Source organism: Penicillium brevicompactum, assembly GCF_028827555.1.
Source record: "Penicillium brevicompactum strain IBT 35665 chromosome Unknown utg000002l_segment0_segment0, whole genome shotgun sequence".
Lineage (NCBI taxonomy): Eukaryota > Fungi > Ascomycota > Eurotiomycetes > Eurotiales > Aspergillaceae > Penicillium > Penicillium brevicompactum.
In genome coordinates, this window is record NW_026623205.1 from 2,092,316 (window position 1) to 2,110,771 (window position 18,456).

An 18,456-nucleotide genomic window follows, 5' to 3' on the forward strand; every position below is an offset into this window, starting at 1 on the left:
GCGGTGAACGAAATTACAGGAAATCAAATCGCCAGGTGATCTCATCCCGACAAGATAATGAACCAGGATACCGGATCCACCCTGCAGATCATGATCTATCTATGCGCCCTCAACTTGCAGGCTCAAAGGTTCTCGTCAAGGATCCGATATCGGTATTCGAAATCTGGTTGAATATCTTCACGGATGACGCGTGTTTACCCATAATGGCCTTTTCACCGCGCTAAGTCCGAATGCAGCGGTGAGGAACTGTTACATATCGTCAACAAACTTAATGTATGCTTTGACCCTTTTTTTGGGAAATTTCCTGCGCTTCCAGTCGGAGAGACCAACTTTATGCATTCTCAAGGTTAGAATTGATTGGCCTCTTCTCCTTTTGTCTCCACTTGATTGCATCGGAAAGCTTCATGTATCCCAGCAAAAACAACACATTCCCTGAAGAAACCTTCACATTCTTGCAGACCATCTTCAGCTTCTAACGATCAGATGGTAATCTTCAAATTTCACAATCTTCCCGGGAACTAGGAACGTCACAAATGGGCACCATTTCCAAGGTTGCTGAAGAAGACGGTCAAGAGTGCATCAGAAGCCATCGCTCTTTGCACGGTTCGCGTTTTGAAATGCACTATCAGATCAACCATGCAATATCGATCCTACTTTTTGACAAATATAGTTGGCTCGAATGATGAAAACCTTGGAACTACAACGCAGCCAATCTTGTCATGAGGCGGGCGTGGCCATAGGGGTTGCCACTCGTCCAAAGGTTGAGCATCAACCCCACGAGGTGTCCTACTCGTTTCTTGCTCTATCTGAGACAAACAAAGCTTTGCATCTCAACGCACAGCAGAGACTCAGAATTGAGCGACTTGCATGAAAGGGATCAGAGTCTGTATACCGATGATCTTCTCTTCGGTACTTGGACCGCTACGCCATTGTCTCCAGCTAGGCATGATCAGATGGTCCCCAAAGGTATAAATTCATGGGGGAAAGAGAAGTCCAGTCCTAACCAGACTCATCATCTTAGTGCCGTGACTACGAAAATCGGAATCGTTCATCATTTTTGATCTTTGTATTCTACCTCTGACTCTTGCGTCTTAGGTGCTTTAACATCACCATGGCCGAAACCAGCTCTGTGGAACCCATTGCGGTTATTGGCGTTGCTAGCAACTTTTCCAACGACGCAGCGGACACCGAGAAGTTGTGGACTACGCTGCTCCAGGGGAAGTCTCAGATGAGACCGTTTCCTGCAGATAGGATGAACCTTCAAGCTCATTTTCACAGTGACCCAGAACGCGGAGGAACCGTAAGTTCCTTACTCTCCACTTTCCGAGACCTGGACATGGATGTGACTTGACAGTCATCTAGATCAAATCCTCTGGTGGTCATTTTCTCAAAGAAGATATATCCCGTTTTGATGCACCTTTTTTTGGAATTCCGCAGACCGAAGCTGTCCTCATGGATCCTCAGCAGCGTCTCTTGCTCGAGAATGTCTATCACGCGTTAGAAAATGGTTCGTTTGCAATGGCTCCGGTCATCTCTAAATAAATGCTGCTGACAGGTCCCCCGCTAGGTGGCATAACGCTGGAGCAAGCCAGAGGGTCTAACACCTCCATTTACGTTGGCTCGTTTTGTGATGATTATCGATCCATTCTTGCGACTGATCCAGATCAACAGCTCAAATACAAGATCACTGGTACCTACGATACCATTCTTGCAAATCGAGTGAGCTGGTTCTTCGACTTTAAGGGCAACAGTGTAGTTGTGGACACAGCCTGCTCTAGTAGTCTCGTTGCGCTACACATGGCATGTCAAAACCTTCGATTGAATGAGTGCGACACGGTATGTTTCCACACCGCGATGTTACTTTCATTGGCGATTTTCATCGCTGAAATTGTATTTAGGCAATCGCATCGGGTGTCAATTTGATATGCGACCCACGCATCTGTCAAGACCTGACCAAACTAGGCGCCCTGTCCCCGGATGGTCTGAGCTACAGCTTTGACTCAAGAGCAAATGGATATTCCCGGGGCGAAGGACTTGGATCGATTGTGATCAAACGTCTGTCCGACGCGGTCCGCGATGGCGACACTGTTCGGGCAGTCATTCACGCCAGCGGAGCGAACCACGATGGGCGTACGAGAGGGATCTTTGCACCATCGTCTGAGGCCCAAGAAAAGCTTGTGCGCGATACCTACAGATGTGCGGATCTTGGATATAAATACACGTCCTATGTCGAGGCACACGGTACCGGTACTGCAGTTGGGGACCCGACCGAAGTCCGCGCTCTTGTGTCCGCCTTCAAAGGTCGTCCTGCAGATCATCCTTTATATATCGGTGCTGTAAAGTCAGTTCTGGGTCATACTGAGGGTGCTGCGGGAATCTTGGGCGTGATAAAAACCATACTCATCCTCGAATCCGGTGTGATACCCCCAAACGTAAACCTCGAACAACTTAACCCGGCAATCAATTCCACCGAATGGAATGTTATATTTCCGACGTCAGCGACAACATGGCCAACCAAAGGCCCCAGGTTTGCGTCGGTCAATTCGTTTGGTTTTGGGGGTAGCAATGGACACATTGTGCTTGGTGATGCCCTTCATTCTATGGAAATGAGAAACCTGCATGCGCCCCACAGAACAACAAGAGACCCCCCTGATCTAAACGAGGTCAACGCGATGGTAGATCATGCTTCGGGGCTACCTTCTCATCCCTTGGATCTTGAACCCAATAAAGGCAATGATGACCCCAACCAGGGAGATGCTGAGGATTCTGGAGACAAGAATGACAAGCCAGCCTTGCCGTTCATTTTCAGTGCTTCGGACGAGCATGGAATTGAGAGAGTGACATGTCGCTTGGCTGAGCACATAGCCTCACTTCCAGTTGCATCTGAGGATCTGAGCCATGCAGATTTCTTGAACGACTTGTCATACAGCTTAAGCACACGAAGCCAATTTTCCTGGCGTGCATCGAGCTCAGCCAGCAGCATTGCAGAGCTGATTGATTCAATTTCTAATGTACAAGCAGTAAAGTGTGATAGCTCTTCACCCGTTCTGGGCTTCGTGTTTACCGGACAAGGTGCGCAGTGGCTTGGAATGGGCCTTCCACTCCATCGATTTGCTGCATACAGAGATAGTCTTGACGCAGCAAGTCGGTATCTCTGTGACGCTTTAGGAGCAGAATGGAGTGCTGTTGGTACGTGAAAACCCTCATGTTGGGTTGTCAGTCTTCTAATTCTAGCAGACCTCTTGATATCGCGTGACCACTCTTTACATCTAGAAGACCCTACACTGGCTCACCCACTTTGCACTATTCTTCAGATTGCTGCGGTCGACCTCTTGCGCAGTTGGAATGTTGTTCCGACTTTAGTCGTCGGGCACTCCTCTGGCGAGATTCCAGCAGCCTATGCAGCCGGTCTAATTAGTCGCAAATCAGCCTGGCGAATTGCTTACTACCGAGGCGTTGTCTCCAAAGAACAGGAGAGCAAAGAAGGGTCCATGATGGCAGTCAAAACAGACGAGCAGACTCTCAGGCAATACATTGATTCTGAAGTCCCAGGGGGATCTCTGACGATAGCATGTGTCAACTCCCCATCGAACTTCACGGTCTCTGGAGATGAGACAGCTCTGATGAAGTTGCAGGAGGTTATGGAACGTGATGGCGTGATGGCAAAACATTTGAGCGTGCATAACGCATATCATTCATCCCACATGGAAGCCGTTGTTGCAGACTATCTTCGGCTCATCGGAAATATCGAAGATGACCACGAAACGCTCGAATACAATGTTCCCGTGACCATGATTTCCAGCGTCACGGGCAGAAAGGTCGACCGGCATTTTGCAGGGACAGCTGCCTATTGGACGACGAACCTGGCCTTCCCTGTCCATTTCGCGCAAGCGATACGAGGAATGGTGCGGTCTACGACTCAGCCTGTCAATCTTCTTGAAATAGGGCCTCACTCTGTACTCAAGAGCGCAATCAGCGAAACATTGAACCAAGATGAGTGTAGTGCATTCAGCTACTCAAGCATTATGACTCGCCATTCACTGTCCTCAAGTGTATTACAACGCGCTGTTGCTTCACTCTGGGAAAAGGGTCATCCGGTGGACCTCCCTGCTTTCTCGCAAAGCTGCTCTCTCTCGGGATCGAGGAAGCCACAACTCTCAACCTCTATTCCACCCTACTCTTTCGATCATCACATGTCATACTGGACTGAAAGCCGGTTGAGTCGAAATTATAGATTACGGGAACAACCAAGGAAGGATATCTTGGGTGCGCCTGTTCCTGATTGGAATGAGGATGAGCCAAAATGGAGACATTTTCTCCGTATCTCGGAGAATCCATGGTTGATGGATCATGTGGTAAGCTAAGACAAAGATCGATCCGTATTTGAATACTAATATTCTGCAGGTTTCAGGCAAAGTGATTTATCCCGCCGTCGGTCACATTGCCATGGTAATAGAGGCTCAAAATCAGATTGCGTCAAATGGGAAGATTCTGCGCGGGTTCACTCTGCAAGATTTGCATGTATCCTCCGCCCTCATCATACCTGACACAGCTGCTGGAGTGGAGGTCATGCTTTCGTTCGTGCCCATCATGGATCTCAGCACCACTGCGTCAAATTCCCGGAGACAGTTCTTCATCCGCTCCTACAATGAAGATCGCGACGAATGGAATCTTCACTGCACCGGGCAAGTTTCCGTTGAATATGAGAGAGAGAGCACGATTTTTGACGCGCAGCGCGAGATTTCTGTCGAGACCATGACATCAGAGCAACTACTGTGTGAGAAACAACGATTGTGTCGGGCCTCGATTGATTTTGATAAAATTTATCAAAAGGCCGAAGATGTCGGCATTCGGTTCGGTCCATTGTTCCGTAATCTTTCCGAAGCTAAGATTCATCATGGCGCGAACGAAGTGGGTGATTTCCTTGGGACAGTGACTATTCCTGACATCGCGAAAAGTATGCCACATGCAGCTGTGTACCCACACATTGCGCATCCGGCAATGTTAGACTCGCTAATGCACTCGGTCTACGGCTCTGTTTCGAGTTTCAAGGGCAAAGACTCGGACTTTGACATGTATCTTCCAACACATATTGGAGAAGTTTGGATTTCGTCAAATATCAGGAGCGAGCCTGGCCACGAGTTTCTGTGTCACAATGCTACGCACCAAGAATCTTTGACGACGTTGAAAAGCGACATCACATTATGGGATAAGTCGACTTCAACAATGCAGGTTCGATTCACGAACGTCGATCTTACCCATGTGGATTCAAGTCATCGAACCCTTGATAGAAGCGCTGCCTGCCACTGGGTAGACTGGAAGCAGGATCTGGAGAGCATAAAACAAGAGGAACTTTTGAATCTTGACTATCATTCCTCGGGAAGGTTCCCTTCACTTGAGCGGTTGGAGCTCACAGCTACCCTTTTCATCAAAGGCATTCTTCCTGACCTCGAGGACTGTATCGCAAATAACAATCTACCGGCATATTTCAATGACTACATGGGTTGGATGCGCCAATTTCTTGACACCGTTGAGTCTGGGGAGCATCCTTTGATCACCCCCAAGGCTCTGCAGGATCAATACCAAACCCCCGATTCATTCCATTCATTGTGTGAAGCTCTAAGTGCGACTAGTGCCAATGGACGTCTTTGTGTCAAAATGGGGCTCAATCTACCTCGCATCCTTCAACGAGAAGCAGATCCACTGGAACTAATGTTTGGTGATGATGATCTTATGAACGCGGTTTACAGAGAGGTATTTGAGGCTGGTAACCTTCCCAATCATCTTGCAACATATCTCGGCTACTTGGGGCATCAACGGAATGGGCTCCGCGTTTTGGAGATTGGAGCGGGAACAGGGTCAACCACCATTCACATTCTGAATTCGCTGTGTCCACTGAAGAGTGGTCTTCCTTGGAGTGTCGAAGAATTTGTTTTCACAGATATATCGGCCGGTTTCATGGAAGAGGCATCAAGGTTCTTCGAAGATTGGCAGGGGATCATGAATTACACGACATTTGATGTGGAGCGAAATCCAGTCCAACAGGGACTGGAGCTGGGTTCCTTTGATCTGGTTGTCGCCGGGAATGTGCTGCACGCGACAAAATCACTTTCCACCACGCTGCGAAATGTTCGTTCTCTTTTAAAGCCACATGGTCGATTGATTCTTCATGAGCTCGTTTCACCTCAGTTTTGCTTCCTGCCATTCTCATTTGGACTTCTTCCCGGATGGTGGTCCTCCAAGGATTCATTTAGGGCAATGGGGCCGTTGCTGAATGAGACATCGTGGAACCATATCCTCCGACGAAATGGATTTACCGGGGCCGACCATGTGCTGCCTGATAGCAGCGATAAAAATGCGCACATTTCAAGTATAATCGTCGCTGGGGCAGCAGAAGAACGAAAGGGCCAGTTCCCTCTCACTACAACATCCATCATTGATCTGTGCCAGGAACAGACAACCGGCGACCGATCTGCGTACATCAGTGATGATCTAGTGCAGTCTTTTGGCATTGGAGACAGCCGCGTGGTCACACTCGCCGAGGCTCTGCAGGACGAAGTTCAAGATACTGTATACGTCGTCCTAGCGGATATTTCGCTCTCCTTCTGGGAAGCTACATCTGAACAGAACTTTGAAGATATCAAGCGAATCTTGAATACAGCCAACAACTTGTTGTGGGTATCGATTCACGATGGAACCCCTCAATTCGCAATGAGTGCGGGTCTCTTACGAACGGCAAGATCGGAAAGCCTGTCGAGTGATCGCAATCTGACCACGCTTGATATGAACACACGAACGAACCCTCAAAATCTCTTCCAAAGTACTGTCTGTGATGTCTTCTATCGCCAATTTCTTATTCGATCTGCCCAACCAAACGAGCAATATAGATTGGAGGGAGGTCGCTTAGAGATTGCGCGGTTGAAAGAGTCCCGAATCATGAACACATTGACTGGTAGAAGTGATGACAATCATCAATCACTCCAGAAGGCTACAAGAAGTTTTGGTCGACCATTCAAACGGGGGGTTGAAATTAATTGCTCAGAGTATGAGGCAGCTTGATAGCCTCGCATTTGTCGACGACCAGACATCACTATTCCCTCTCGGGGAATCCCACATAGAGGTCGAGATGAAGACCGTTGGAATCAATTTCATGGATCTTCTGGTGGCCATGGGTGATATCCCCAACTCAGAATTTGGGGTCGAAGGGGCTGGCGTCGTCACCCAGGTAGGAACTCGGGTGGAAAACTTGTCAGTCGGCGATAGGGTCATGGTTTTCTCTGATCCTGGTGAAAGTGGAACTCTTCGGACGTTTTGTCGAACCAGAGACTCTCTCGCCCTCAAGATCCCAGATACCCTGTCCTTTGAGACCGCCAGTGCACTGCCCGCCCTTGGTTGCACGGTAATCTACTCCCTTCGGGATGTGGCTCGCCTCGGTAAGGGTGAGACTGTTCTCATACATGCTGGCTCTGGTGGTACGGGGCAAACAGCCATCCAGTATGCTCAGTCGGTCGGGGCTGAGGTCTTCACGACTGTCTCCAGCACTGAAAAAAGGAAACTTGTGATGGATCTTTACGGCATCCCGGAAGACCATGTGTTCTACAGTAGAGACGCAACTTTCGCGAAGCAAATTAAGCGAGTTACTTCTGGAAGAGGGGTCGACGTTGTCTTGAACTCCCTCGGTGGTGAACTTCTACGTCACTCATGGAGCTGCATTGCGCCTTTGGGAAGATTCATCGAGCTTGGGAAACGCGATATATTTGGCAACGGAAAACTTGACATGAAGCCGTTTACAGGAGGCTCTATATTTGCAGCAGTCGACCTTGTCGAGATGATCAAACTTCGGCCGTCTGCGATTCAGACTTTGTTGGAAGACACTCTTCAGTTCTATCTAGAAGGGATCATCTCCCCTCCTTCACCCATCACTACTTTGAAATTCTCCGAGGCCGGACAGGCTCTTAGGCGCTTACAGACCGGAAAATCAACAGGGAAGATGGTTTTGGTCTCTTCTGAGGACGACATTGTCTTGGTAAGCTAGGCTGCGGTCCTCCATTTCGATAGATCGTGAACTAATGTCAAATCCTAGACCCTTCCATTTGTACCGTCAGAGCTCAAGCTTCCGGCTGATGCGTCGTTTGTCATAGCAGGCGGCCTCGGCGGTTTGGGGCGCTCTGTAGCAAAATGGATGGCCAGTATCGGTGCTCAAAGTTTGATATTCCTATCCCGATCCGGTGGTGAAACCCCTGAGGCCCAGCAGTTAATCGATCACTTGAGCACGGTAGACTGCACCGCTACGATAGTAAAATGCGATATTACGGATTTCCAAAGTCTCCATGAGGCTGTACAATCTCTGTCTCAATTACCCCCCATCAGAGGCTGTATTCAAGCTGCCATGCAACTCAAGGTATGTCTTTTGCCTGCCCTTTCTAGTAAGCCTCAGGCATTCATCAATCGACAGGATGCAAGTCTCAACACTATGACCTTGAATGATTTCAATGCCGCTGTCTCGCCCAAAGCACAAGGGTCCTGGAATCTTCACTCCGTCCTTCCCCAAGATCTGGACTTTTTTGTGATGCTCTCATCAGTTTGCGGCATCATGGGAAACATGGGTCAAGGCAACTACGCTGCTGGTAATACTTACCAGGATGAACTTGCTCGTTATCGCTCTGACCTCGGAATGCCGACTTTCAGCATCGATCTGGGCGTAGTCACATCGGCGGGATATGTGGCCGAGAATCTCACCTCCAAGCGAAACCTTGGCTCTCATCTGTCTGCCAAGGCGGACGGACTCAACGAAAAAGATATTTTCCAAGCCTTGGAGTACTGTCTCCACCCGGAGAACTCCCCCGTTGGCCGCCCAGGTGCTCATCAGATCGTGCTAGGGCTCGACACAGTGGAGATCTTGCAGCCACGGAAGAGCGACACCGAAGTTCCTGCTTATGCGCGACACGCACTTTGGACCCACGTCCGTGGCGGTTCCAAACCACACCACGACCAGGAGAGTAGTGGTGCTCAGACTGGTCTCCACCAAGATATCAAGGACTCTACGTCGGACAAGTTGAAGCAAGCGGAATCTTTCGATGCAGCGACGAAGATAGTCTTGGACGCCATTCAAGCGAAGTTGTCGAGCATGCTGTCGATTCCATCTGCTGATGTGGATGCCAATCAGAAGCTAAGTGACTACGGAGTTGACTCTCTAGTTGCAGTCGAATTCCGATCCTGGATGAAAAAGGATATTGGTGCAGATATACCCGTTCTGGATATCGTTGGGTCTGACAGCATTGAGAACATTTGCACAAGGGTGGCTGGTTTGAGCGATTTTGTTGCTGATCAGCTGAAGAGATAGAGTTGTTTGTTAATTCGTGAAGTCTTTGGAGAGGTCCTTTGAGTAGTCCTTTCAGCAGTCTTTTCAATAGTCCTTTGATCAGTCATATTTTTGACTCGGTCATTTTGACAGGGTTCATAGTCGGTCTCTCCTAATCCTCCATAATCGGGGATAGGACCGCAATATAGGTCAAACAATATGACCAAGTTTTGAATAATGATGTAAACAGTGTGAACCATGGTACGTAGCCGTCAACCTCTGGGGTGCAATAGTGAAGGCCAGTAATGATTGTGGTAATATTATTGCCACGGAGAAACTAAACTGGGGAAGAATGGAGAAAGAAGAGAGAAGAGAGAAGAGGGAGGTTGAATATATGAGGGTCTTCCCTGCCATCTCAACCGTCAAACCTTCCACTTCCATTTGTGAGAATGGCCTCTGTTTCCTAGAGCGGAAGCGGCCCTTTCTTTACAATTTCGTTGTTCTCTTCTTTTCATCTTCTTCCTTTTCATCCTGCTCCTTTCCGGTTCTCAACTTCTCTTTCTTGCGCCATGAATGATTCGGTACCGTCTCTTCGGCCTTCCGGCCCTTTTTCCTCCTCCCATGTCACCTATAGAAAGGCGCCGCCACCTTCGCGACTCCGAGGGCGCGGAAGGAGAAATGAGCCTTGAGCACTATCTGCAGTGCGTGGAAGTTTACAGATCGACTAGTATCACCAATCGGTTTCCTTCACCAGTGAAACTCGAGCATCTCCCTTTCCTTGAGAGTGTGCTCAGGCCACTCTACCCTGAAGTCAGTTCGATACTGCACCTACACCATCTACCGGGCATGAAGATGTATCGGTGCTGGAGAATGACGAAGCCGGAATATCCCCGTGGAGACATCCCCGTCGACATTTTTGGTGTCTTCCTTGATGGTTCGAGTCTCAACACCTCCCCTCTCGGCCCCATCAAAGACCAAATCTTGAATCTCTTCCGCCGACACAACCTCAATGTGCATGTCGAAATTGCGAACCCCAAGTTCTGCCACCGACCATCATTTTTCTATATCGCTTCAGACCACCCTCTCGTCAAAGCATACGACCGGGTCAAGGACAGGATTGTCGCCATTATTACTCAATCAACTGGCTCGGACTTCAACATGATATGCCCATTCAATGTTGGTCCCACTGCGGCAAAGGCGCAACCGACAATTGTGGTACTTATAGAGCCATGGACAATTGCGAATTGGTATGAGCTGCGACTTCAAATCATGTCTGAAGTCCTACCACACATGCAAGCGGACAACTTTGACGTCGAATTCTTGCCTGGTGGCTTCTCAGTCCTCAACGGTGGCATTCCTCTCACGCAGAAAGTTAAGGAAGAGGTTCCCCGAATGGGATCCTCGATCGGAATCCAAGGAGGCAGAAGTGCCGGCACACTTGGCGGGTTTGTTACATTAACCCAACGGGATGTCATTCACGGGGATGTCGTTCGGAGAGGATTTTTGACCGATTATCATGTGGTCAGACCGTCTGAGCGCCCAGCTGACAACAGCCACTTCCTCGAAAGACTCGACCGTTTCGGCTCATCTCCCGAACGGTTGGTCAGAAGAATCACAATGGAATCCCCAGCGCGCATTGACACAGATGCAACCGCTACCAATATTTCAAAATATTTGGCGGCAATGCGCGATTTCAGAAATGGGTTCAGTGCAAGAGAGCAGGAATGAGAACTACTCGGAGCAACACCAAATTGCCCAGTGAAACCAGATTCCCAGGATCTGGAGATGGTTTCAAGGGCAGGTCATCAGATTAAAGAATGGTCACTTCGGCAAAAGACAGTTCAAAGCATGCCATACCCGTTGGGAGAAGTAAAGTTTGTCTCCGGAAAAGAGGTTCGTGACGGTCGAGTCATGAATTGGGCGTTTGTCGAATTGTCCAAAGATGCGGAGAAATTCTTCGGACCGAACTACATGCCATCAGTCCCTTATGAATGGGAACCATATCACTGGGACCCTTCTCGCTTGCCTCCTCTAGTCTTGTCAAGTGGAGAACCCCTGAAAGAGTTTGTCTCACTCAAAGAAGGAGACTATTGCTTGAAGAAGGGTCGTTCTACTGGCCTGGCGGCAGGTGTTGTGAATGGACCAAAGGCATATTGCAACTGGGAAACCCTCAGAAACACCCCGAGCGGAAGAAATGGGCATATATATTCTGGTCCAACTGAAGAGTTCATTATTCTGGGTGCAAAACCTGATGGGAATGACAATTCGTATCCTGCATTCTGCAAGGACGGTGACTCTGGTTCATTTGTCCTCAGTCAATGGGGCGAGGTCAGTGGTTTGCTTTGGGGAGGAACGTCCTTTCAACAATACAACATTGGGCTTGCCTCAAGCATGCCTGATGTCCTGGCTTCGATCCAGGAAAAGGTGGGAGGATCCGTTGAATTGAGTCTTCCGACTTGATTGGGTGATTTTGCAAGTGAGATACTACATGGCATGTAAATAAATACAAAACATAATTGGTATTTCCATAATCAAGAGCGAGCATAGACGGCTCTGCTATGTTTGACATTGAACAAGAGCAAGGGTGTAGGCTATCATCAAGAGCATCTACTGTCAGCCCTGGAGAAACCTGGAGAGAGAAGGGGCGAGAGAGAGAAATTGAGGAGCGATCGAAATCCCGAATCCCTAATTCTCTGTTCACGGCTTAGCCGAGAATCTTTATTTTACCAACCATAAATACTCGATGATGGTGCTAAATAAGAGAGGAAGTTTTAATAGCTAGTAACCAGTTGGAAAAAAACTCAGAAAGACACCTAGAAAGACAGCCACCCAAAATCCCCGTCAACATAGCATTCCGAGCACGCAAAATTACCAATGGGTATACATAAAACGGCACGGGGAAGATTAATTTAGCTGTTGAGGACAGTGTTGTCGGCAGGAATCGTCAGGTTGGCAATATAGGCATTCAATGCACCCCATGTTTCACCATGCAACACGTACGACGTGTGGCCATCACCTCGGCGCGTGAGTAGAGTGCTGTTTTCAATCTGCTCCTGGAGCCCGTTCGCCCAGATATACGAGCACGACGGATCGAACTGTGAATTGACAAGCAGAAGGCGGGGCGTTCCATGAATATTCGCTCTGCGTTGCTTGTTGACCTGGGGGAAGGGCCATCCGATGCAACGGTTGAGCCCATAGTCACCTGTACCAACATGCGGCCACAGGCTGCGGGCAAGATCTCTCTTATCGTTGAGGTCCACGAGGGAGGCTTCCGGGTGATACCAGTCAGAGCAGCTGATCACGTCACTCGCGAACGAATCGGACTTTGAGCTCGTGGCGATTGTGGTGGAGAGTCCTGTGGCGTTTCCTTGTTTGGCTTCGAGAAGGTACTGTCCAAGCTTTGTCCAAGTTGCAAGGAGACCAGATTTGACAAACAGTAGTGAGTTCAGGTTGTTCTGGATTTCTTCGCCGTTCACATTCTCGCGGCATCCACTGGTCTTGCATGAGGGCGCGGGGATAGGGCTTTTGTTTGCTTGTTTGACAAGGTCATCGAAGACCTTCAGAACGTCAGAGGAGGTACCGTTCAGCGGGCACACCTTGCTCTTGCTACACCAATCAGCGAAGCGGATTAATTCGCTCTCGTAGGTGAATGATTTGACGGTCAGGTAAGAGATAGGATCCGTGCTGTGATCCATATTGCCATCGAAAACCATTGTGCGAATGTTTTCGGGGAAGAGTTCGGCGTATGTTTGTCCGATCAATGTTCCATATGAGAGTCCAATGTAGTTGAGCTTCTCATCACCCAGCCCCTGACGAATGGCTTCCATATCCTTGGCAACGCTGATCGAATCCATATGCTTAACCAATGGCCCGGTCATATTCAGACAGCTCTCGCCGAGTTTCTGGTACTTTTGGACCAACGAATCAAGCTCGGTTTGATTTGACGGCCAGTTGGAGACCCGCTGATTGTATAGTTCAGGGTCACATTGGATTGGAGAACTGAGGCCGACTCCTCGAGGATCGAGTCCAACAATGTCGAATCGATCGGTGATATCCTGGCCAAATAGTGTGCTTCCGGCTGCCACGTAGACGGCCGCACTATCTCCAGGGCCGCCGGGGTTGAATAACAGACTGCCGATCCTTCGCGATGGCTTTGATGCTTTGTGGCGCAACATTCCAAGCTGGACCTTTGCGCCAGATGGAATATCCCAGTCAATTGGTACCTCGAGGGTTCCGCAGTCGAAGCCAGGTGACGGGAGGGCGATTGTGCAATTTGACCATTTAACTGAGGAGAAAGACGAGCCGGTCGGAACAGAACGAGCATCGGCAATGGCCAATAAGGCCGAGGCAGCTAGTAGCGGGAAGAGCATCTTGTAGGTATGATTGATGTTGCAGAGGTTCCAAGTCCAGTTATTGTTTAATAAATGAGAAGAACTTTTGAAAGAAAGAACAACAGCCCTGGAAAGGAGAAGAACCTCCGGAGGCTTCAGGTGGAATCTCCAAGGTTTGTATTAAGTGAGAACCAAATTCCGCGCGAGACTGGTGTTTATATATACCACGGACTGTCCGGGGGCCGCGAACGGCCCCCAATTTCCAAAGTTGAAGCTGTGGAGCCCTATGGATACCTACGCTCTGTGGCCCCAAACCCTCAGCCGCATCAACCTTGCAAAAACCGAAGAAGCCCATCCATGCAATAAATGGGGCAGGATGGAGCTTGTTCAATACACTAATGTCGGGCGGATGCGGGCCAAGCTCTCCAAGGCTTAGCTTTTAGTCTATTTTAGGTAACCAAGTGATTGGCCCCATGCCCGAAAAGCAACCTCTGCGTTATTCGTGAGCAGATCCAGAGCACATGGTCATGGTAGGTGTGAATATGCTAAGCGTAAACCCGACGAGCCTATCGTGGATTGAGAAAGCCTCCATGAGGATGCACCTGGGCGTGCCTTGCCCCACAGATGACCATTTCCCAAAGAGGCAATCCAGATGTTGGCCAATCATGTCGGTTTATTTTAAGCTTCGACATCATCTTGCCAGCTCAGCCTTGCAGACGAGGAACTGCCGACCCGATGCTTCCGCACAGCTGGTGAATATTCCCTCAACTAGAAAATTCACCGTCCTAAATGACTTCACTGTGCAGACAATCCCATGTTTACTGGAGATCGGGGTACAGAGAGCCTTTCATTGTTTTCAATGTTCGCCCGAATCCATGTGTTGTGGCATTTTATTTGTTCACCAGCGCAATGTACAGGGTGATTCTTGAAGAGGCAGAAAGCTGACTACGGGGAAGCAGAGTCCAGCAAAGGTAATTTTTTTTAGAAGGATCTTTGGGTCATTAGATGCCCCAAAATTGAGCCTGCGTACTGAGCGTGCAAACAAGAAGCGATCGCGATCGCGCAAACCAGCAATGAGCTATCAGCAATATTGCGAGAAGAAACAGCAAATACTTGCTCAACAATAATAGTGCGAAATCATGTGAGCGGTAGCGATGGACAGCAAGTGTAAAATGCATGCCGTGGGTAGAGGAATGCCGGCGGGGGAGGTAGATTTTGGAGACTATGCAAACTGACTGCTCACATAGGTCCTGCTCATCTTCAAACCTTTTCCCTATCCCACCCCCTTACAGCACAAGCTTCTTGCCATTTCAATACCAAAGAGGGTTGCCGTTCTTTGATAAACAAGATCCATGGTTTGCAAACTCATTACCCTCGACATATGTTGTCCCAGGTTGCTTGCAATGAGCTCCATTAGAGAAAAGCTACAAACCGAGAAGATGGCTGCTGTTCTTCAGGATGTAGGAAGAAGTTCCTTCATTACGCGTCATGAATATGGAGGTCTCTGACAGCAACACCGTTGCATAGCAAGGCCCCGACTTCTCGTTTGAATTGCACAAGATCGTCCCTTCCCTTAAGGCCGGAGAGGCTCTCGTTGAATTTGAAGTGACCGGCCTCTGCGGGGCCGATATCTCACCTGCCCGTGGCTACCTTGGCCAGTGCCAAACCATACTAGGTCATAAGGGCGTGAGCCGGATTACCGCTGTGGGATCTGAGCTTGGCGGTGCGGACGGGCAGTCCATATCGATGCTGAGAATGGTTATACAGAGCTGTTGGAGTCTGGGCATAGCTTGCGCCGGGAACGTGGCATGTGGAAAGGGAATGGATACGAATCTCCACTCTCGGAGCGGGAGCGGGGGTGGGGGTTCCCGTAGGTTGCCGCCCGGGGGAGCCCGGGGGGACTCAGGCTTGCTCTGATTCGTGCCAAATGCCCGGTCCTACTCTCTGGTGGGGTCATCTTCATAGATTATGAAGAACATAGCCTGTTTCACCAGGCGGAGAATGACCACAGCCCAACGAAAGATCTCCACTTCACTATGATTTGTAGTGACGACAGAGCCAACTGTTGGCTGTAGGATGTGGCTCGTACGACATCCACTGCCGGGAGGACTAGTGGCGGGATAAAAGTACCATGAGTGCCTTCAAATAGTCTTCTCAGTCTTGTACGCTCGACCTCTTTCCCTCACAACTCACACTTTTCGTCATGCCCAACACCGGATCATCTGCGCCACCGTTGAAATTCAAACCCTTGGTGTTGCCACCGAAGTTGACCAACGGCGATTTCAATGAATTTATTCTAGATATTATCGAACTAGTGGGGGTGGAGAACGTGGAAATCATTACTTCCAAGAATCAGATTCAGGACGGCACATACATGAGCCCAAAGCACTCACATGATCCCCATCATATCTTGGAGCAGGACTTCTTTCTCGCCTCAGCAATCGTTGCTCCTCGCAATGTCGGGGATGTACAGTATGTATTCCCAGGGCCTTCTCATCGGGCGCTGAGAGGAAATGCTGACTTCTTGTCCCAGATCTATTGTGAGACTTGCCAACAAGATCTCATTCCCACTCTGGCCTATCTCTATCGGAAGGAATTCGGGATATGGAGGTGCTGCGCCACGGGTCAGCGGCAGCATCGTGGTGGATATGGGGAAAAACCTCAACAAAGTGCTAGAGGTCAATGTTGAAGGGGCATATTGCCTGGTGGAACCCGGTAAGTGTCGAGGGCTTCACTTATACTCGACAAGTTGGGGTTCTAATCCAGGGTTCCGAAGGTGTGACATTCCACGCTTTGTACGACTACCTAGTGGCCAACAACCTTCAGGACAAACTGTGGCTTGATGTACCAGATCTTGGTGGTGGCTCGGTTCTCGGCAATGCGACTGAGCGAGGAGTAGGCTACACGCCATACGGAGGTCAGTCACGATGATACGAGTTGAACCTCTTGCCTTGATCAACACATACTCACAATGCTTCAGATCATTGGATGATGCACTGTGGTATGGAGGTCGTGCTACCAAACGGGGAGCTTCTTCGGACTGGCATGGGTGCGTTGCCGGACCCCAAACGCCCTGAGACCATGGGCTTGAAGCCGGAAGACCAGCCCTGGAACAAGACTGCTCATTTGTTCCCCTATGGGTTTGGCCCATATGTTGACGGAATATTCAGCCAATCTAACATGGGAATCGTCACAAAGCTTGGCATGTGGCTGATGCCAAATCCGGGTGGATATCAATCCTACTTGATCACATTGCCCAAAGATGATGATTTAAAACAAGCAGTCGACATCGTTCGACCCCTGCGTTTGAATATGGCTCTTCAGAATGTACCCACCATTCGCCACATTCTCTTAGATGCAGCAGTGCTGGGCAACAAGGCATCCTATTCATCGAAGACTGAGCCTTTGTCTGATGAAGACTTGAACCAAATCACAAAGCGACTCAACCTAGGAAGGTGGAACTTCTATGGAGCTCTTTATGTGAGTTTCTAATCGGATACCCTACACTACCATTGGCTAATATTGGATAGGGACCCGAGCGGATCCGTAATGCCCTCTGGGAAACTATAAAAGAGGCATTCTCGGTTATTCCAGGGGTTAAGTTTTACTTCCCAGAGGATACCCCCGAGAACTCGGTCCTTCGTGTCCGCGACAAGACGATGCAAGGCATCCCAACATACGACGAACTCAAATGGATTGACTGGCTCCCCAATGGCGCCCATCTGTTCTTCTCGCCCATTGCAAAGGTGGCAGGGGAGGATGCCATGATGCAGTATAGATTAACCCAAAGGAGATGTCAAGAGGCTGGTTTGGACTTCATTGGCACATTTACTGTCGGCATGAGAGAAATGCGTACGTCATGAGTTTTTACACTCGACATATCCTCCCATTCCAAGGTTATCGCCAGATATGACTAATAGCTTTATCACTTTCTAGACCACATTGTCTGCATTGTGTTCAACAAAAAAGACACTGCTCAGAAGAAAAAGGTTCAGTGGCTGATCCGAACGCTCATTGAAGACTGTGCCGCCAACGGATGGGGCGAGTATCGAACTCATCTGGCTGTCATGGATCAGATCATGGGAACATACAACTGGAACAACGGCAGTTTCCTCAAGTTCAATGAGATTCTCAAGAACGCGGTAGATCCTAATGGGATCATAGCCCCTGGAAAATCGGGTGTTTGGCCGAAAAGTTATAGTCAAATTGCCTGGAAGCTATGATATTGCCCAGTTTGGACTTTGCTCATCTAAGAATGTAATCGTGCTTCCTCCATTTGATCATTTCAATCCAAGCACTCGAGATAATCTGCTTTTTGATCAAATACCAACACCAAGAATTGTTGCCCCGACTAGTATTTTTCAGGTCTTCTGCGCATGGAACACATATCACTCGCAGGCTATGAAACGGGGGTAGCATTGGTCCCAATCAAATTCAGCCACCCACCCTAACGAAGTTGAACTAGTGAGCAAATCCCTTGAAAGCAAGGCAAATATTCGAAGTCAACAACTAGGCAGTCGCCTCGGGATCTGCCCGGAATCTAAGAAATTAAGAAATTTGCCGAACAACGGGTCCCCGGGTCCGTCGCGGAAGGGTGGATCTCGGTTTCAATTTCTATTTCAAGCCAAAGCCTGCCCCGAGGTCCGAGATATTCCAAAAGGCCCACTAATTTTGAGAAGCTCCGTAGTGGTCTTCTTGCGGAGACTTTCCCCCATTTGACGGCAACTGGTGAAGATCTTTGTTTTAGCTCTGTGCCTGCATACTTGCTATGGGAGGACGTCTGCCATGACCCACGCAGCTGACGCAGCAATAACCTGACAACCT

At 49.1% G+C, this 18,456-nt stretch overlaps 5 protein-coding genes across 5 annotated transcripts; 4 read left to right on the forward strand and 1 right to left on the reverse strand.

Annotated features, from left to right (window-relative positions):
- Positions 1-1,111: 1,111 nt before the first annotated feature.
- N7506_003466 (type I polyketide synthase) lies at positions 1,112-9,343 on the forward strand (the record flags this gene model as incomplete). The annotated part of the gene is made up of 9 exons (XM_056952761.1): positions 1,112-1,300; positions 1,363-1,507; positions 1,568-1,836; positions 1,899-3,189; positions 3,238-4,355; positions 4,405-6,917; positions 6,985-8,026; positions 8,084-8,401; positions 8,456-9,343. 9 exons carry the CDS (start codon positions 1,112-1,114, stop codon positions 9,341-9,343), a joined length of 7,773 nt encoding a protein of 2,590 aa, XP_056814453.1.
- Positions 9,344-9,874: 531 nt separating this feature from the next.
- N7506_003467 (uncharacterized protein) lies at positions 9,875-11,029 on the forward strand (the record flags this gene model as incomplete). Its single annotated transcript, XM_056952762.1, has 1 exon — positions 9,875-11,029. One exon carries the CDS (start codon positions 9,875-9,877, stop codon positions 11,027-11,029), a length of 1,155 nt encoding a protein of 384 aa, XP_056814454.1.
- A 120-nt stretch (positions 11,030-11,149) lies between these two features.
- N7506_003468 (uncharacterized protein) lies at positions 11,150-11,761 on the forward strand (the record flags this gene model as incomplete). The annotated part of the gene is made up of 1 exon (XM_056952763.1): positions 11,150-11,761. The coding sequence occupies one exon, from the start codon at positions 11,150-11,152 to the stop codon at positions 11,759-11,761; it is 612 nt and encodes a 203-aa protein (XP_056814455.1).
- A 449-nt stretch (positions 11,762-12,210) lies between these two features.
- Positions 12,211-13,671, reverse strand: N7506_003469 (alpha/beta hydrolase; the record flags this gene model as incomplete). The annotated part of the gene is made up of 1 exon (XM_056952764.1): positions 12,211-13,671. The coding sequence occupies one exon, from the start codon at positions 13,669-13,671 to the stop codon at positions 12,211-12,213; it is 1,461 nt and encodes a 486-aa protein (XP_056814456.1).
- A 2,164-nt stretch (positions 13,672-15,835) lies between these two features.
- N7506_003470 (vanillyl-alcohol oxidase) lies at positions 15,836-17,855 on the forward strand (the record flags this gene model as incomplete). Its single annotated transcript, XM_056952765.1, has 6 exons — positions 15,836-16,104; positions 16,166-16,347; positions 16,409-16,549; positions 16,613-17,112; positions 17,163-17,484; positions 17,569-17,855. The coding sequence occupies 6 exons, from the start codon at positions 15,836-15,838 to the stop codon at positions 17,853-17,855; spliced, it is 1,701 nt and encodes a 566-aa protein (XP_056814457.1).
- Between the last annotated feature and the right edge of the window lie 601 nt (positions 17,856-18,456).